Source organism: Chlorocebus sabaeus, chromosome 10, assembly GCF_047675955.1.
Source record: "Chlorocebus sabaeus isolate Y175 chromosome 10, mChlSab1.0.hap1, whole genome shotgun sequence".
In the NCBI taxonomy this organism is placed as follows: Eukaryota; Metazoa; Chordata; class Mammalia; order Primates; family Cercopithecidae; genus Chlorocebus; species Chlorocebus sabaeus.
This window is the reverse complement of record NC_132913.1, coordinates 102,230,888-102,247,673: the sequence shown is the minus strand read 5'-3', so window position 1 is coordinate 102,247,673 and position 16,786 is coordinate 102,230,888. Positions and strand designations below refer to the sequence as shown.

At 35.6% G+C, this 16,786-nt stretch overlaps 1 protein-coding gene across 2 annotated transcripts in view; it reads left to right on the top strand.

Moving 5' to 3' along the window:
* The window catches only part of BARD1 (BRCA1 associated RING domain 1), an 83,698-nt gene that overhangs the window by 25,105 nt on the left and 41,807 nt on the right, over nucleotides 1–16,786 (top strand). For both annotated transcript variants that reach the window (XM_007966166.3, XM_007966167.3), the window contains one exon: nucleotides 6,529–7,478. In XM_007966166.3, the coding sequence (XP_007964357.1) occupies nucleotides 6,529–7,478 (950 nt within the window). The remainder of the gene's footprint in view (nucleotides 1–6,528; nucleotides 7,479–16,786) is intronic.

Genomic DNA, 16,786 nt, shown 5'->3' with positions numbered 1-16,786 from the left:
TGCAGCCTTGAACTGGGTTCAAGAGATTCTCCCACTTCAGCCTCCCAAATAGCTAGGACTACAGGCACTTACCACCACACACCCAGCCAGTTAATTATTATTTTTTTCTTTTAGAAGAGATAGGGTCTTGCTGTGTTGCCCAGGCTGGTCTTCAACTCCTGGCCTCAAATGATTCTCCCACCTTGACCTCCCAAAGTGCTGGGATTAGAGGCATGAGCTAATTGTGCCTGACCTAATTAAAATAATTTTAAAATATATTCTTAGAATTTGGTTTAAATAATTCATTTTATAGTGATAACATCTATGCATTCATAGGCCTTCTTAAAAAATTATAATAGTAATATCTTTCTTTGCTACTTTGGTAGAAAATGACAATAAATTTAGAGTATAAACATATTGAATTATAACCTTCTGTTGAGATCTCTAAATTCCATGGTGCAGAGCTTTTTCTACTTTAATATAAGTTGTGTAGTCCCCAACTTTTCATCCCAAATTCTTCCAAAAACAAATGAGCCTTAAGGGCATTTGAGATTTTTTTCTGGAACATTTCCCTTTGTTTCTTTACAGTTTGTCTATTCTATGTATTTTATGCAGTACCTTTGTGGTAGTTGATTATCTAGTAAGTACTTCTAGAACTAAAAGGTTAGAAGGTAAACGATATACCAGGAACTGATAGTTGGGGACAAAAGACAGTCTTCTTTATAATAATGAGGACGTTGGAAAATGATCTCACTAGGATAAGGGTATTAGATTAAGTGATTCCTAAGCTGTCATTCCAAAATTGTATGATTCTGTTAAATGGTCATGTGTAGAAGATGATGAATTAAGTGGAATGGTGAACATCTCTCACATTTTCTCTTTTAAAAACCCTGTAGTTTGCAATTTATCTTTCAAATGAACCTTGTTACTTGCATTTACTATAATATATATAATTACTGTAATTAAGGTGGGCAATTAAGAAGAACTTGTCAAATCATGAGCATAGTGTATGGTATACTGGAGATAAAGAAGCCTGATTTATAGTAATACTTTCTAAAATGAGCTTCTAAATACTTGAACAGATTTTTCTTGGTTCAGTGTACTTTAAAGAGGAGATTGTCAAATTTTGCTGACAACCATTTATGGATAACTTTACCTTATCCTTTATAACACTTTATAACATGATCTTCTTTTTACTAATGGAGTTAAATTTAAAAGTTTTTATTTTCTCTTGAACCATACCATATTAAGTCAGACCTTGCAGGTGCTGGTCAGGTTCTGTGAAACATGTTGGTGTTGGTGATATTAAAAAAGATACTTTGATTATGCTTTTACAGTATCACAATTTCCCTTTCTATTTTCTGCTTTAGAGAGAGATGCTGGTCTTTCTGTAATGATTACACAGTGTTTCATATATGCTCTGACGTTTTTATAATAGAGGAAGATGAATGTTTGAATAGCTATGTTGCTGTTGTTTTTTTTTAAATAGAGCTAAGTGCTTCTTAAGTTATAAAATAATCATTCTTTAGTGAAGGCGTTAATGTTGCACAGATGGTAGCAAAGGACTTTCCTTTGATTTTTAATAAGGAACTGGTTCGTCAAAGAGATTTCTCAACTTCGGTTGTGAAACCTATAATAGAGAATAATTTGAAAGGCACACAATGTACATCATTATAATCCTTTGATGTAGATTAATGATAGCTAAATCACATTTTCTAATTGCCTCTTTTTTCTATAGTTGATTACTAAATTTTAAGAAAAAACTTGGCTAAGCAGCTCTTTAGTAACACGTGCATCTCTGTTGCTCAATATTTTGTGATGTACTCTGAAATTCAGAGAATAGAATTTTCTTTTAAATATTATCATTAAGGAATTTACTGTGCAGAGGAAGGACCAATGTTTTTCTTCATGAAATGAATATTATGATTTATCATGCTGAGAAGCATTCACCCGTAAAAATTGTTGGTAGTTGTTAATAATGTGATTTATGTTCCAGCAGTAGTGTTTTGCTTTTTACAGTTTTATCTTAGATATTATCTTAGATATTCAGAATATCTAATAAAATTCAGAATATACAGTCATCTTTGTTGTTGTGCTCCTTGCTTAGTTATGCAAGACACATAATTAAAATCTTGAGTAATGTTATTACCAGATGAATAGTAAAATTGTGTTCATATCAATTACATTGAATATGTTATCTTCATTTACTCATTTATAAGGTAGGAAATATGTACACCTGAGTATGAAATTTCTGGTCTTTTTAGATTTAGGTTTTTAGACAGTTGAGTATGTTGCTGGTATATATAAGGCTTAATTTTCCTTTGAAAGCTCAATTCTACATTTTTAAAGTTTTTCAAACATTGAGAACCTCAGGGTTTGACATGGTTTTAATTGAAAATGTCATCTATGTTTAAAATAATTTAAAATAAAATCAAATGCAAGTTATTATAGACTATCAGAGGATTAACCTTTATGTCTTTGTAATCCTGAGTCTTTCTTGAAAAGTAATCCTGGTAACATTTCATTTTGACCTTTCCTATAGACTTGAGATTGTATCAGAAGTGACTTGGTTTTGAAATCTACTTATCACTGCAAAGAAAAGACCTTGTTGAATCTAGACATAAAGTCTCTATGTGAATGGATACCTCTTTCTGATACTTTCCAAGATCCTATCTTAATAACACTTTGTGGACCAGGTCATGTTCACCTATGACATTTAAAGGGTTTATGTAGGAGAATCTGCCCTTATTCAGATACGTACTCCTGCCTCCAGCAGGTTTATCATTTTACTGCCTTTTCAATGTTGTGCTTCCATTCCTTCTGCAGGAAGCAATGGCTACACTTTGGAGTAGAAAATCTTTACTGTTTTGCTAGGCAGGGATCATGTCTGAAATTTCTAGAGTTAAGTAATAATTATTTTATTTTTCAAAGCCTGTTTCCCATTTCTTCTCACTTGTTTTAAGGTTCTTTTACCAGATGAATGTATTTTTAAAGATAGGACTTTTGTACTCAGGAAATATGAGGTGAAAGAATAGGCAGAAGAAGCAGTTTTGAACTTGAAAGAATTGAGATTATCATTAACAATCTTCTGGTGTATTAATAATTTTAAGCTGGTAAAACAATAAAACAAGCTGTTCTGTGTGAATAAAAAATGACTAAAAGGAAATAAAAAATGATGATGTACTTTTCTTTTGCTAATAAAGACATGAGAATGTTGAGAAGAAATTTATTCCACAAAACAGTAAGAAAATGAAAATAATGTATCTCTTAAGTTTGCAAGAATAATCGCCATTTGAAAATGGTATTGAATATCTTAGTAACATCAGATGTTTATTTCCTATATGGTGGATGTTTTAGCCCTTAGGAGTAAGACTAGTGGCCACTGGTTTTCTTCTTAAGGTACCTTATGTTTAGAACTCCATTCCATTAAAATTTTTCTTTGGTTCTGTAATGTAAGTAAAGTTTTATGCAGTGTTCTTTTCGATTTGAATGAAGAGCAACTTTAAAGGAGGAAAACAAAATTTGGGTAGTTTATTTTTCTCTCTGTCTTTTTCTCTGTCTCTCTCTTTTCTCCTCTTTCTTCTTTTAATAGGAATCACAGAACATATTGTAAGAAGCCTGGTTGGTCAGAGGAGATTGTCTGTGTTAATTAGGAGAATGTTTGTCAGGCAGCATGAAATCATTTGTTAATTATTTTTAAAATCTTATCTGGTTATTGTTATTTTTCCAACTTTCTTCCCTTTCTTATGTTCTTTTTTTCTTTCTCTCTTTCTTTTTTTTTTCTGGACCTGAAATTACCTTTGCTAATCCAGTTTGTGTGGAGAGATAAAGCACCAGATTGGGAGTTAGGGGACTCTTTCCTTCTTTTTGTTTTGACTTTAGTCCTTCATTGTTAAAATGAAAGAATTAGACTAAATTATTTTCAAGTTTTCTTCTAGCTCTTAAAATTAATTCTAACATCTCTTACATAAACATTTGGAAAGATTTAAGAGACTATCAGATAATTTATTCACTAGTACTTACTGAGTACTATCTATTCATGTGCTTACCACTGTGCTAGGCTGACCTGGGTTGATTTTTACCTGTGTTTACATGGAGTGGGAGAGAATTTTAAGGCAATTTTTTTTTCTTGAAGAAAATGAATATCCCAAAGACAAAAATAACGTAAGACAACTTGAAAGGAGTTGTCAAAATCAGAAAAGTGGATGATTTGTATGATTTGTCAATGAAAAAAAACTTTTCCTGTACACTCTTAGGTTCATTGTATGGAGGCCTGTGAATTAAACTGTAAAAAAGATTAGTAAGAGAAAAGACAGATTTTTATTTATGAATATATATGTAAGTTCACAGAAAAATGTGACTCTCCAAACTGGAAAAATGGGGGTTTATAAACCTAAATTAATGGGAAGAGGTAGAGGGAAGAAAAGGCTTCTATGGGAAGAACAAACGGCTTTATTTCTTTTTTTAAAATTATACTTTAATTTCTGGGATACACGTGCAGAACGTGCAGATTTGTTACATAGGTATACATGTGCTGTGGTGGTTTGCTGCACCCATCAACCCGTCATCTACATTAGGTATTTCTCCTAATGCTATCCCTCCCATGACCCCCCACCCTCCAACAGACCCTGGTGTGTGATGTTCCCCTCCCTGTGTCCATGTGTTGTCATTGTTCACCTCCCACTTATGATTGAGAACATGCAGTGTTTGGTTTTCTGTTCCTGTGTTAGTTTGCTGAGAATGATGGTTTCAAGCTTCATCCATGTCCCTGCAAAGGACATGAACTCATCCTTTTTATGGATGCGTAGTATTCCATGGTGTATATGTGCCACATTTTCTTAGTCCAGTCTATCATTGAAGAACATTTGGGTTGGTTCCAAGTCTTTGCTATTGTGAACAGTGCTGCAATAAACATACATGTGCATGTGTCTTTATAGTAGAATGATTTATAATCCTTTGGATATATACCCAGTAATGGGATTGCTGGGTCAAATGGTATTTCTGGTTCTAGATCCTTGAGGAATGCCCACACTGTCTTCTACAATGGTTGAACTAATTTACACTCCCACCAACAGTGTAAATGCATTTCTGTTTCTCCACATCCTGTCCAGCATCTGTTGTTTCCTGGCTTTTTAATGATAGCCATTCTAACTGGCCTGAGATTGTATCTCATTGTGGTTTTAATGTGCATTTCTCTAATAATAATGATGAGCTTTTTTTCATGTTTATTGGTCGCATAAATGTCTTCTTTTGAGAAGTATCTCTTTATATCCTTTGCCCACTTTTTGATGGGGTTGTTTTTTTTCTTGTAAATTTGTTTAAGTTCTTTGTAGATTCTGGATATTAGTCCTTTGTCAGATGGATAGATTGCAAAAATTTTTCTCCCATTCTGTAAGTTGCCTGTTCACTCTGATGATAGTTTCTTTTGCTGTGCAGAAAAATTTTTTAATTTTTCTTTTTAAAAACTCTACTGAATCTTTGTATATTCTGTCTACCCTCCGTGGAATCTTTGTGTTTTAATTCTTAATTATAAATCTATATTTTTAAAAAACTTTAAAAAAGTTATTTTATATATATATGTAGAAAATATATATATTTTCTAACTATATAGTTTAATGAATTTGCACAAACTGAACTTGCCCAGAACAAAAACAATACCCTGGAAGTCCCTCTTGTGCTCCCTTTCAGTCACTGCTTTTCCCTATAGGGATAACCAACTACTATTCTGACTTAACACATTAAATTAATTTTGGCTGTTTTATATTTGATGTAAGTGAAAACATACAATGTGTATGTAGCTTCTTTGGCTTAAGAGATTATGTTTGAGTATGTAGTTATTGTTTATTCATTCTTACTAATCTTTGGTTATACAGCTTGAAGTTCATATTAGATGATACGTAAAGGGTCATGACTATTGTCTTTAATCCCCTGTATTCATTTTGTCAGAGATAAGTCTTGAAATCATATAGTATGGGTCCTCCAACTTTGTTCTTCAGCATTATGTTGGTCGTTCTAAGTCTTTTGCCTTTCAAATTGTACCTTTCTTTTTCCATGTAAATTCTATAATTGCTTGTTGAGTTTTACAAATAAGCCTACTGGAATTTACATTGGGATTTGTTATATCTGTAAATCTGTTGGAACAATTGGCATCTTAACAATATTGTTATAGTTCATGAACATGGTATATCTTTCCGTTTGTGTAGAATTCTTTAATAAGTATTTTGTAATTCCTCGCAAACAGAACTTACACATTCTGTTAGATTTGTATTTTATGGGGTTTTTTGGTACTATATTTGGAATATAAGTTTTATGTTTTGTTCTCTGCTATATCTTCAGTCTCTAAGATATGGCACAAAGTTGGATTCAGTAAGTATTTATTGAATGAGTGAATATCTGCTGTCAAAGAGTTCATATTCTAGGATCTGAGAAAGAAGTACATAATTAAAAGATGATACACTTTAGGGGAACTATAAACAGAATTCTTTGGGAGCTCCTTGTGGGAGCAATAAAGTTCATGTAACAGATTTCTTTTTCTTTTTTTCCTGTCAGATTCGAAAGAAGATGACCCTAGGAGAAGTTTGTTTAATGATGCAGAAAGCAAGAAGAATTCAATTAAAATGTGGTTTAGCCCTCGAAGTAAGAAAGTCAGATATGTTGTGAGTAAAGTTTCAGTGCGAACCCAGCCTGAAATAAAAAAAGATGCAAATGCTCAGCAAGACTCCTATGAATTTGTTTCCACAAGTCCTCCAGCAGATGTTTCTGAGAGGGCTAAAAAGGCTTCTGCAAGATCCAGAAAAAAGCAAAAAAAGAAAACTTTAGCTGAAATCAACCAAAAGTGGAATTTAGAGGCAGAAAAAGAAGATGGTGAATTTGACTCCAAAGAGGAATCAAAGCAAAAGCTGGTATCTTTCTGTAGCCAACCATCCGTTATCTCCAGTCCTCAGATAAATGGTGAAATAGACTTACTAGCAAGTGGCTCCTTGACAGAATCTGAATGTTTTGGAAGTTTAACTGAAGTCTCTTTACCATTGGCTGAGCAAATAGAGTCTCCGGACACTAAGAGCAGGAATGAAGTAGTGACTCCTGAGAAGGTCTGCAAAAATTATCTTACATCTAAGAAATCTTGGCCATTAGAAAATAATGGAAAACGTGGCCATCACAATAGACTTTCCAGTCCCATTTCTAAGAGATGTAGAACCAGCATTCTGAGCACCAGTGGAGATTTTGTTAAGCAAGCGATGCCCTCAGAAAATACACCATTGCCTGAATGTTCTTCACCACCTTCATGCAAACGTAAAGTTGGTGGTACATCAGGGAGGAAAAACAGTAACTTGTCAGATGAATTCATTAGTCTTTCTCCGAGTACACCACCTTCTACATTAAATAGTTCAAGTTACAGACGAGTGATGTCTAGCCCCTCAGCAATGAAGCTGTTGCCCAATATGGCTGTGAAAAGAAATCATAGAGGAGAGACTTTGCTCCACATTGCTTCTATTAAGGTAGGATGCTTACTCTGAAATACCATCTCAGAATGAGGCCAACTGTAAAGCAATTTCTTTGGAGTTGGTGAAAAATGGCATAGGATTACTAGGATAATTAACCTTTCACAGACATGATACTTCCTCTGAACCAGAGAAGCCAAATTCACAGGGACAGCATCTCTACTTCAGTTGGAGCAGTGGCCCCTGAGTCTGGGCAGCAGGATCTTGTAGGAGAAAACCAATATTTGAATATTTCAGCTTTTATTTTGCCAAGTGCTTCTGCTTTTGTCTATTTTACCTTCAGTTTTTATCATTTTGTTTACCTGTCCTCATGCTTTATGAATGTAGACAATTGCTAAGTTATTACAGGCAACAATGTTTACCTAGTAAAAGAGCCCACCAGAATTTGGAAGGTTGAAAGATGTGGTCTATACATTTCTGCAATGACCAGGACATTTGACTATCAGAAATGGCTCCTCTGGTTCACCACAAAGGAGCTGCTTTTTGCCCTACAACCAGCCATTCCTTTTACTGACCTGTTCAGTGAACGTTAATTCTCTTTAATTATTCTCAGCACCTGGGATGTGGCAGCATTTTTTGGAACCTGGCCTGTTTTCTAAACACTTGGCAGTGGTTAATCTTTGAAATTGACACAAACACTACATGTGAAACAGAGCATTAGGCACCACAGCTTTATAGGCTTTGCTCTGTGATTTCATGCAAGTGTTAGGAAAGTATGATATGGTAGACCTTAGTACTAAATTAGGATAGCTTTTATGCTCTCTTAGCAACTGTACGTAGTCAGTTCACCCAGGAAACCCTTTGGTCTTCTGGATGAGTAGAGAACTTTCAGGCACCTGGGAGGAACCACTTGGAGGCCCACAAACATGAGGCACCAGGGCAACATAAAACATTTGGGAAGAACACGGAGTAGACATTGAGCGTGGTCCAAAGATTCCTGTATTTCTGTGTGGAAAAAGGGAATAGCACAAACAGAGCTTATCCCAACTGCTGCTGGTTTGTTTTCCTTGCTTTTCTTCCAGATTAATAAGGAATAGAGTCAGCTCTGTGTATCTGTGCGTTCTATGTTTATGGGTTCAACCAACTGCGGATCAAAAATATTTGGGAGAAAAGCCAATAACAATACACAATAAAAAGTAATGCAAATTTAAAAATATTGTATAACTATCTACATAGCATTTATATTATATTACGTATTATAAGTAATTTAAAGATGATTTAAAGTATACTGGAGGATCTGTGTAGGTTATTTACAAATACATCATTTTGTATAAGGGATCTGTGGATTTTGTTATCTGCTGGGATTCTGGAACCAGTCTCCCGCAGATACTGAGGGATGACTGTACTCTATTTCTGATACCAGTGAGGCAGGGACCTTACAACATGACCTCATATCCTTTGGACATCTTGAATTTTTGGACTTGGCTCTGGTTGTGTTTTAGTTTTATTTCTGCAAATCGTGACTTACAAAATCAGACTTTTTTGTCATCTTTGTTATATATCTGTATATTATATGTATATATAAGCTATTGTAAACATAAAGTTATAGACATAAGTAGTGTAATTATTATTTTTGTTCATTTTTCTGACTAATACATAGTAATTTATGTATTTTGCTTTCTGGGAATTTTTTGGACTATCAGGCAAGCATTTGCTTATATTGGTGGAGACTTTTTCTTCTAACCATAAGAATAATTTATTAACGAGGATCCCTAGGGTCTAGGCCAGAGTTTCGTAAATTCTTTCCTAAAGGGGCAGTTAGAGTAAACGTTTTCAGTTTGCAGGCCATGAAGTGTCTGTAACTGTTCAGCTCTGCTGTCTTGGGGTAAAAGTTGCCATAGATTGCTTCATACGAGTTTTGTCAGTTTACTTAGAGTTCTGCCAGAATTAGAATAATCCATTTTTATTTCCTTGGACTTAATTATTAAATGTGATTATTGTCACCAGTTATCAGATTATGTGATGGCACATTTTTTAAAAGTTAATTTTTATTGTTTTTAAAATCACCAATTAATAGTGTCCTTTTAAAATTTTTTTATGAGTTGAATGTATGCCTCTCACCTTAGCTTTATTTTAATAGACATATCCTTAAAATCAGTAGATTTGCTTATATATATCTTTTATTTATTTATTTATTTATTTATTTATTTATTTATTTATTTTTTGTCACCCAGGCTGGAGTGCAGTGGCACAATCTCAGCTCACTGCAACCTCTGCCTCCTGGGTTCAAGCATTCTTCTGCCTCAGCCTCCCGAGTTGCTGGGATTACAGGTACCTGCCATCATGCCAGGCTACTTTTTGTATTTTTGGTAGAGACAGAGTTTCACCATGTTGGCCAGACTGGTCTTGAACTCCTCACCTCAGTTGATCTGTCCGCCTCAGCCTCCCAAAGTCCTGGGATTACAGGCATGAGCCACCACACCCGGCCAATCTTTTTAGAAAGAGTTTTCATTTCATTCCTATCCTAATTTTCTCATTTGCAGCCAAGAATAAATAATCTATGTGTACACATATTGCAGTTCTGCCATCTTATTTATATTTTGTACCCACCTACTTCAGAAAAGGGTTTGAAGTGGCTCTAAAGTTAAAACTACTATAAAATGGAACAAGGAGTTGGTTAAGAGGAAAGAGTTACTACAACTGGAGTGAATTTAGTTTTGGTGACCTTAAAGGCAGCCAAAGCAAATAAAGGGAAGGACCAGGTTTTGTGCTGTCAAAAGGTATGTGTCTTTTTTGGTGGTGATTATATTTTGTACCCATCTACTTCAGAAAAGGATTTGAAGTGGCTCTAAACTTATTTATACTTATATTGTATTGTTTCTTAAGCATGTTGGTAAACTAGCAGTTTCTACAGTTTGAGCACATGGTTGCACTGAGCATGCTTGGTGTATGCACTGAGGGCAGAGAACCCAGCAGGAGTTTGTTCTCCTGCACTAGTTACCTTCCCCCACTGCAGGTAAGGCTTTGCTGATTCATTTCTGAACTTGGAAACATTATTAATAAACATTCTATAATACCTGGCCCCAAACTACCTCTGGGCATCATCGTTGGCCATAACCTTTTCATAGCTACCACCCTACTAGCAGCTACTTCTCTTTTCTTGCCCCAACCACTTGCATTAGTTTTCTGTTGCTGCCAAAACAAATTACCACAAAGTTAGCGATTCAAAGCAATGCAAATTAATTTTCTTACAGTTCTGTACACCTGAAGTCTAGTATGGGTCTCATCACACTAAAATCATGTTGTCAGCTGTTTTCAGGAGGTTCTAGGAAAGATCCATTTTATTTTTATTTGGATGGTTGTCAGGGACTTCATCGTTCTTGTGGTAAGACTGAGATCCAGATTTCTTGCTGGTTTTCAGCTGAGAGTTGTTTCCAGGTTCTAGAGACTGTCACATTCCTTTAGTTCGTGGTCCTGTTCTTCATCTTCATCTTCAAATCCAGCAGCAGCAGATTGAGTCCTCCTCACATCTCATCTTTCTGACATAGCCAGGAAAGATCCTCTGCTTTTAAGAATTCATGTGATTAAATTGAGCTACCTGAGAAATGCAGAATAATCTCCCCATCTCAAGGTGTGTCCACTTAATTATATTGCAGTGTCCCTTTCACCACGTAAGGTAATACAGTCACAGGTTCTGGGGATTATTTGTGAACATTTTGGGGGGTCATAATTTTTTGACCACACCACTGAAGTAGCTTCCTAATTTCCCTTTGTATTTCCTGCAGTCGGTTCTCTATGTAACAGCCAGAGTAATCTGACCGAAGTCAAAATTGTCATTTCTCTACTGTCCTATCAATAAGTCTTTTTTATACCCCTCTTCCTATTTGAATATCTTCATAACTCATGTTCCTATTTGAATGTCTGCATCACCTGTGTTAAACTGCTATTGAGAACACTGTTATGAATGGGAGATTTTATGAGAAAGTATTATACTTAAGTAGAAACTAAGATACTCATTATTTATTCTTCTGATTTATTACCACAATTACTTTTGCACCAACCCAGTAGAAAACAAAATACTAAGGATATAGAGAAAATTTTTTATTTTCTATTATGTCAGTTTTGCTTGAGAATTTGTACCATACTGACCTTCCTCTTTTCTTACCCCACACTCCCCTACCAAGTTCTCTAGCACAAATTCTTAAAATGGCAGTGATTACTCATAATTTATGCCACAGCAGTGACTTACTGTGGAATAGAAGAATGGCTTGAAGCTGGCATGACATGGTGTATTAGTGATGTAGACATAATAGATAATGTTTTGAATGCAACTTACAAGGCATGGTATGCTTAGAACATAACAAAGGTGGTGAAGATCCCCTGGATAGAGAGAAGATCCCTTGTGAGGAGACTGATTAAGAGTTTAACTCTGTAGTTTATTATGCTTGAACACAGTCATGTTATATTGTGTGTGAAATTATGTATCCTTCATAGCAGCTTCATGAGAAGGTAACAAAGGAAACAAAAGCAGCCTTGGCATATGTGATATTTTCTCAAGAGTTTAATTTATAAAATACCTCTTGGAGTCAATATCTATTTTCCTCCTTTGTTGCCTACCACATATGTATAAGTCTGCTTTTGTATTACCAGTAACTTATTGTGCCATTGACTGGGTTATCAGAATTATCTGTTAAATTACAGGCATACCTCATTTAATTGCACTTCACTTTTTTTGTGCTTTGCAGAAAGTTTTGTTTTTGTGTTTTTTGACAATCCTGCATTGAGCAAGTCTGTCAGTGCTGTTTTTCCAACAGCATATGCTCAGTGTGTCTCTGTGTCACATTTTGGTAATTCTCACAATATTTCAGATCTTTTCACTACTGTTGTATCTGTTATGGTGATTTGTGATCAGTAATCTTCAGTGTTACTATTGTAATTGCTTTGGGGCACCACAAACCCTGCCCATGTAACATGGCAAACTTAATTGATAAACGTTGTCTCTTCTGACTATTCCACGTACTGATAATTCTTCCATCTCTCTCTCTTTGAATCCCTGTTTCCTGGGACACAAGAATATTGAATTTAGGTCAGCTAACAACACTAAAATGGCCTTTAAGTTTTCAAGTAGAAGGAAGAGTCGCTTATCTCTTACTTTACATAAGAAGCTAGAAATGATGAGTGAGGAAGGCACGTTGAAAGTTGAGATAGGCCAAAAGCTAGGCCTCTTGCCAAACAGCCAATTTGTGAATGCGAATAAAAAGTTCTTTAAGGAAATTAAAAGTGCTACCCTGTTGAATACACAAATGAGAAGAAAGCATAACCGCCTTATTGCCGATATGAGGAGACTTGGAATGGTCTAGATAGATGATCAAACCAACCACATTTCCTAAGCCAAACCCTACTCCAGAGGAAGATCGTAAATCTCTTCACTTCTGTGAAGGCTGAGAGAGGTAAGGAAGCTGCAGAAGAAAAGTTGGAAGCTAGCAGAGGTTGGTTCATGAAGTTGAGGGAAAGAAGCTATCTCCATAACATAACAATGCATGTTGAAACAACAGGTGCTGATGGAGACACTGCAGCAGGTTATCCAGAAGATCTAGCCAAGATAATTATGAGAGTGGCGCACTAAACAACAGATTTCAGTTAAGTTGAAACAGCCTTCTGTTGGAAGAATATGCCATCTGGGTTTTTCATAGCTAGGAAAGAGAAGTCAGTGCCTGGCTTCAAAGCTTCAAAGGACAGGCTTTCTTGTTAGGAGCTAATGCAGTCAGTGACTTGAAGTGAAAGCCAATGCTCATTTACCATTTGGAACAACAAAGCCTGGATGAGAGCACATCTTGACAGCATGGTTTACTAAATTTTTTAAGCTCGCTGTTGAGACCTACTGCTCAGGAAAGATACTCAAAATATTACTAATTGACAGTGCCACCTAGTTACCCAGCTGTTCTGATGAGGATGTTATAAGGAGATTAATGCTGTTTTCATGCCTCCCAACAAAACATCAATTCTGTGGCCCATGAATCAAGGAGTAACTTTTACTTTCAAGTCTTACTACTTAAAAAAATACATGTTGTGGCTGGGCGGGGTGGTTCACGCCTATAATCCCAGCACTTTGGGAGGCCAAGGTGGGCAGATCACAAGGTCAGGAGATTGAGCCATCCTGACTAACACGGTGAAACCCCATCTCTACTAAAAATATAAAAAAATTAGCTGGGTGTGGTGGCGGGTGCCTGTAGTCCCAGCTACTCGGGAGGCTGAGGCAGGAGAATGGCGGGAACCTAGGAGGCAGAGCTTGCAGTGAGCTGAGATTGCGCCACTGCACTCCAGCATAGGCAGCAGTGAGACTCCGTCTCAAAAAACAAACAAACAAAAAAACAGAAAACATTTTGTAAGGCTATACCTGCTATAGATGGGATTACACTGATGGTTCTGGAAATGACTCACTATTCTAGATGCCATTAATATCATTGGTGATTCAAGGGAGGATGTCCAAATGTTAACATTAACAGTGGTTTGGAAAACACTTGATTACAATTTTCATGGATGACTTTGAGGGGTTCAGGACTTCAGTGGAGAAAGTAACTATAGGTACAGTAGAAATAGCAAGATAACTAGAATTGGAAGTGGGGCCTGAAGGTGCAACTGATTGCTACAGTCTCATGATCAGACTTTAATGGATGAGGCATTGTTTGTTATGGATGAGAAAGAAAGTGGTTTCTTCAGATGGAATCTACTTCTGGTAAAGGTGCTGTGAACATCGTTGAAATAACACCAAAGGATTTAGGAAATTACATCATCTTAGTTGATAAAACAGCATCAGGGTTTGAGAGGATTGGCTCCAATCTTGAGAGAAGTTCTGCATGGATAAAATGCTACCAAACAGCATCACATGCTACAGAGAAATCTTTCATGAAATGAAGCCAGTTGATGTGGCATACTTTATTGTTGTCTTAAGAAACTGTCATAACCACCCAAACCTTCAGCAACTACCTGCTTGTCAGTCAGCAGCCACAGCATCAAGGCAAGACCATCTAGTAGCAAAAAGATTGTCACCATTTTTTAGCAATAAAGTTATTTTCAATTAAGGTCTGTTCATTTTTTAAAAAACATAATGCTATTGCACACTTAGTAGATTACAGTATAGTGTACATATAACTTTTATACACACTGGGAAACCAGAAGATTCGTGTAACCTGCTTTATTGCAGTATTTGCTTTAATCACAGTGATCTGGAACTGAACCGACAGTATCTCCGAGGTATGCCTGTATTTTATTCAGTAAATTCTAACTAAGAAGCCAGAGAAATATTTAACATATTTTAGAGCTTCATTCCAGATGGTTAATTTTTGTTTGTTTGTTTTAATGGCATCTAATTGCCAAGAAGGGAATTTTTTGGTTCCTGGTCAGTTCATTTACATGGAAAAGGAAAAGCTTAACCATGCTAGGCAAGTCATTTGTCTTATACTTAATTGTAATGTTCTGTATTGTTTTTATGAATATGTTTATTATTAATGGTATTTTAGAAAAACTAAGCTTTATAATAAGGAAAAGTTTTGTTTGTGTGTGTATGTTTTTGGAAAGTTTATATTGCTGGATTATGTGTGGATCTGCAATATGTACAGATGTGTGAAGGATCTTTCCTTTGATTGAAAGATTAGCAATAAAAGATTCACTGGGATACACACACACTCTTATTTTCAGCCTTCAGTATATTACTTGAAAATACCAAATTCATTGAAAATTTTTAATAAGCCTTGGCAAATACTTTCCTTAGATAAATTATTTTTGCTATGGTTTAAGAAAAGTTCAATTATTCTTTCAAGTTGTGAGAAGCTCAAAAGTGAGTATTTGAAAGTAATTTAAAGAAGCCAGAATCAAAACTTAATTTATTTCCTGGCTACTTCATATCAGTTCAAGCTTATCCAGTTACTGTAGACTCTATCTAATTATCATAATTTTATTTATGCGCGTGACATTACATTTACATGAAGTAGAAAGATGAAAATATGACAAACTTTCAAGTACTAGGGAGGAGAAAGCAGATTGGTTATAAAAAGCAAGCTGTTTGCTAATCAGCTGTACAGTTCAGGGGTGGGGAGAATGTTAACAGAAGACACTTTGATAATATGAAGAGGTGACATGAAAGAAAAATAGCAACTGTCTAGCAACCTTAAGAGAGAGTCTACCTTTATTCTTTAAATTGTCACTCTGTTTCTGTTTGACTATTCCCATGAGACTCTTCCATTTCACAATTGTGTTTATATTATTTTTTAAGCTTCTTTAAGTTAATATTTTTTTTGCATTACCATGGAGAATTAGAATGGGGAAATTTTTGGGAAGGTTTTCTTGTGTGCGTACTTTCATGTTGAAGACAGGGAATGTGTGTGGTTCTGGCAGTTTATCTGCTCACTTATTACAGGATTGTTTTGGGAAAAAAAATCAAATTTGTATCTTGGCAGATATTCCTGCATTCATTTGTAACTGATATGAATATAAAGCAAAAGTTGCAAGGGCTCACACCTGTAATCCCAGTCATTTTGGAAGCTAAGGCAGGAGATTGCTTGAGTCCATTAGTTTGGGCAACATAGTGAGACCCCCATCTCTACAAAAAAATTTAAAAAAAAATTAGCCAGGCCTGGTGATGTATGTCTGTAGTCCTAGCTACTACTCAGGAGGCTGGGGCAGAAGAATTGCTTGGGCCCAGGACCTTAAAGTTACAGTGAGCTATGATCGTGCCATTGCACTCCAGTTGCTAAATACATGATAACTTGCTCTAGAAATAGCACTTGCACTGTTAAGAAATCTGGGGAAATGCCCTTTTCTTTCTTTCTTTTCTTTCTTTCTTTTCTTTCTTTTCTTTTCTTTCTTTTCTTTCTTTCTTTCTTTCTTTCTTTCTTTCTTTCTTTCTTTCTTTCTTTCTTTCTTTCTTTCTTTCTTTCTTTTTCTTTCTTTTTCTTTCTTTTTCTTTCTTTCTTGAAACTGGGGTAATTAATTTGAAACCTATAACCCTTTTAGGCCCATTGAGCATTTAAGGTCATTTTGTTAATTTAGGAATATAAAATATGTGTTGCAAGCGGATTTACTGTTTTAGAAAATGGAAGATTTGAGCAACAGCCCAGAGCACAGAAACAGAGACAATTAAAAATAAAAAGCTTTTTTTTTTTTTTTTTTTCTGAGATGGAGTCACGCTCTGTTGCCCAGGCTGCAGTGCAGTGGCGTGATCTCAGCTCACTGCAACCTCCACCTCCTGGGTTCAAGAAATTCTCCTGTCTCAGCCTCCTGAGTAGCTAGGATTAAAGGCGTGCGCCACCACGCCTGGCTACTTTTTGTGTTTTTAGTAGAGACGGGATTTCACCATCTTGGTTAGG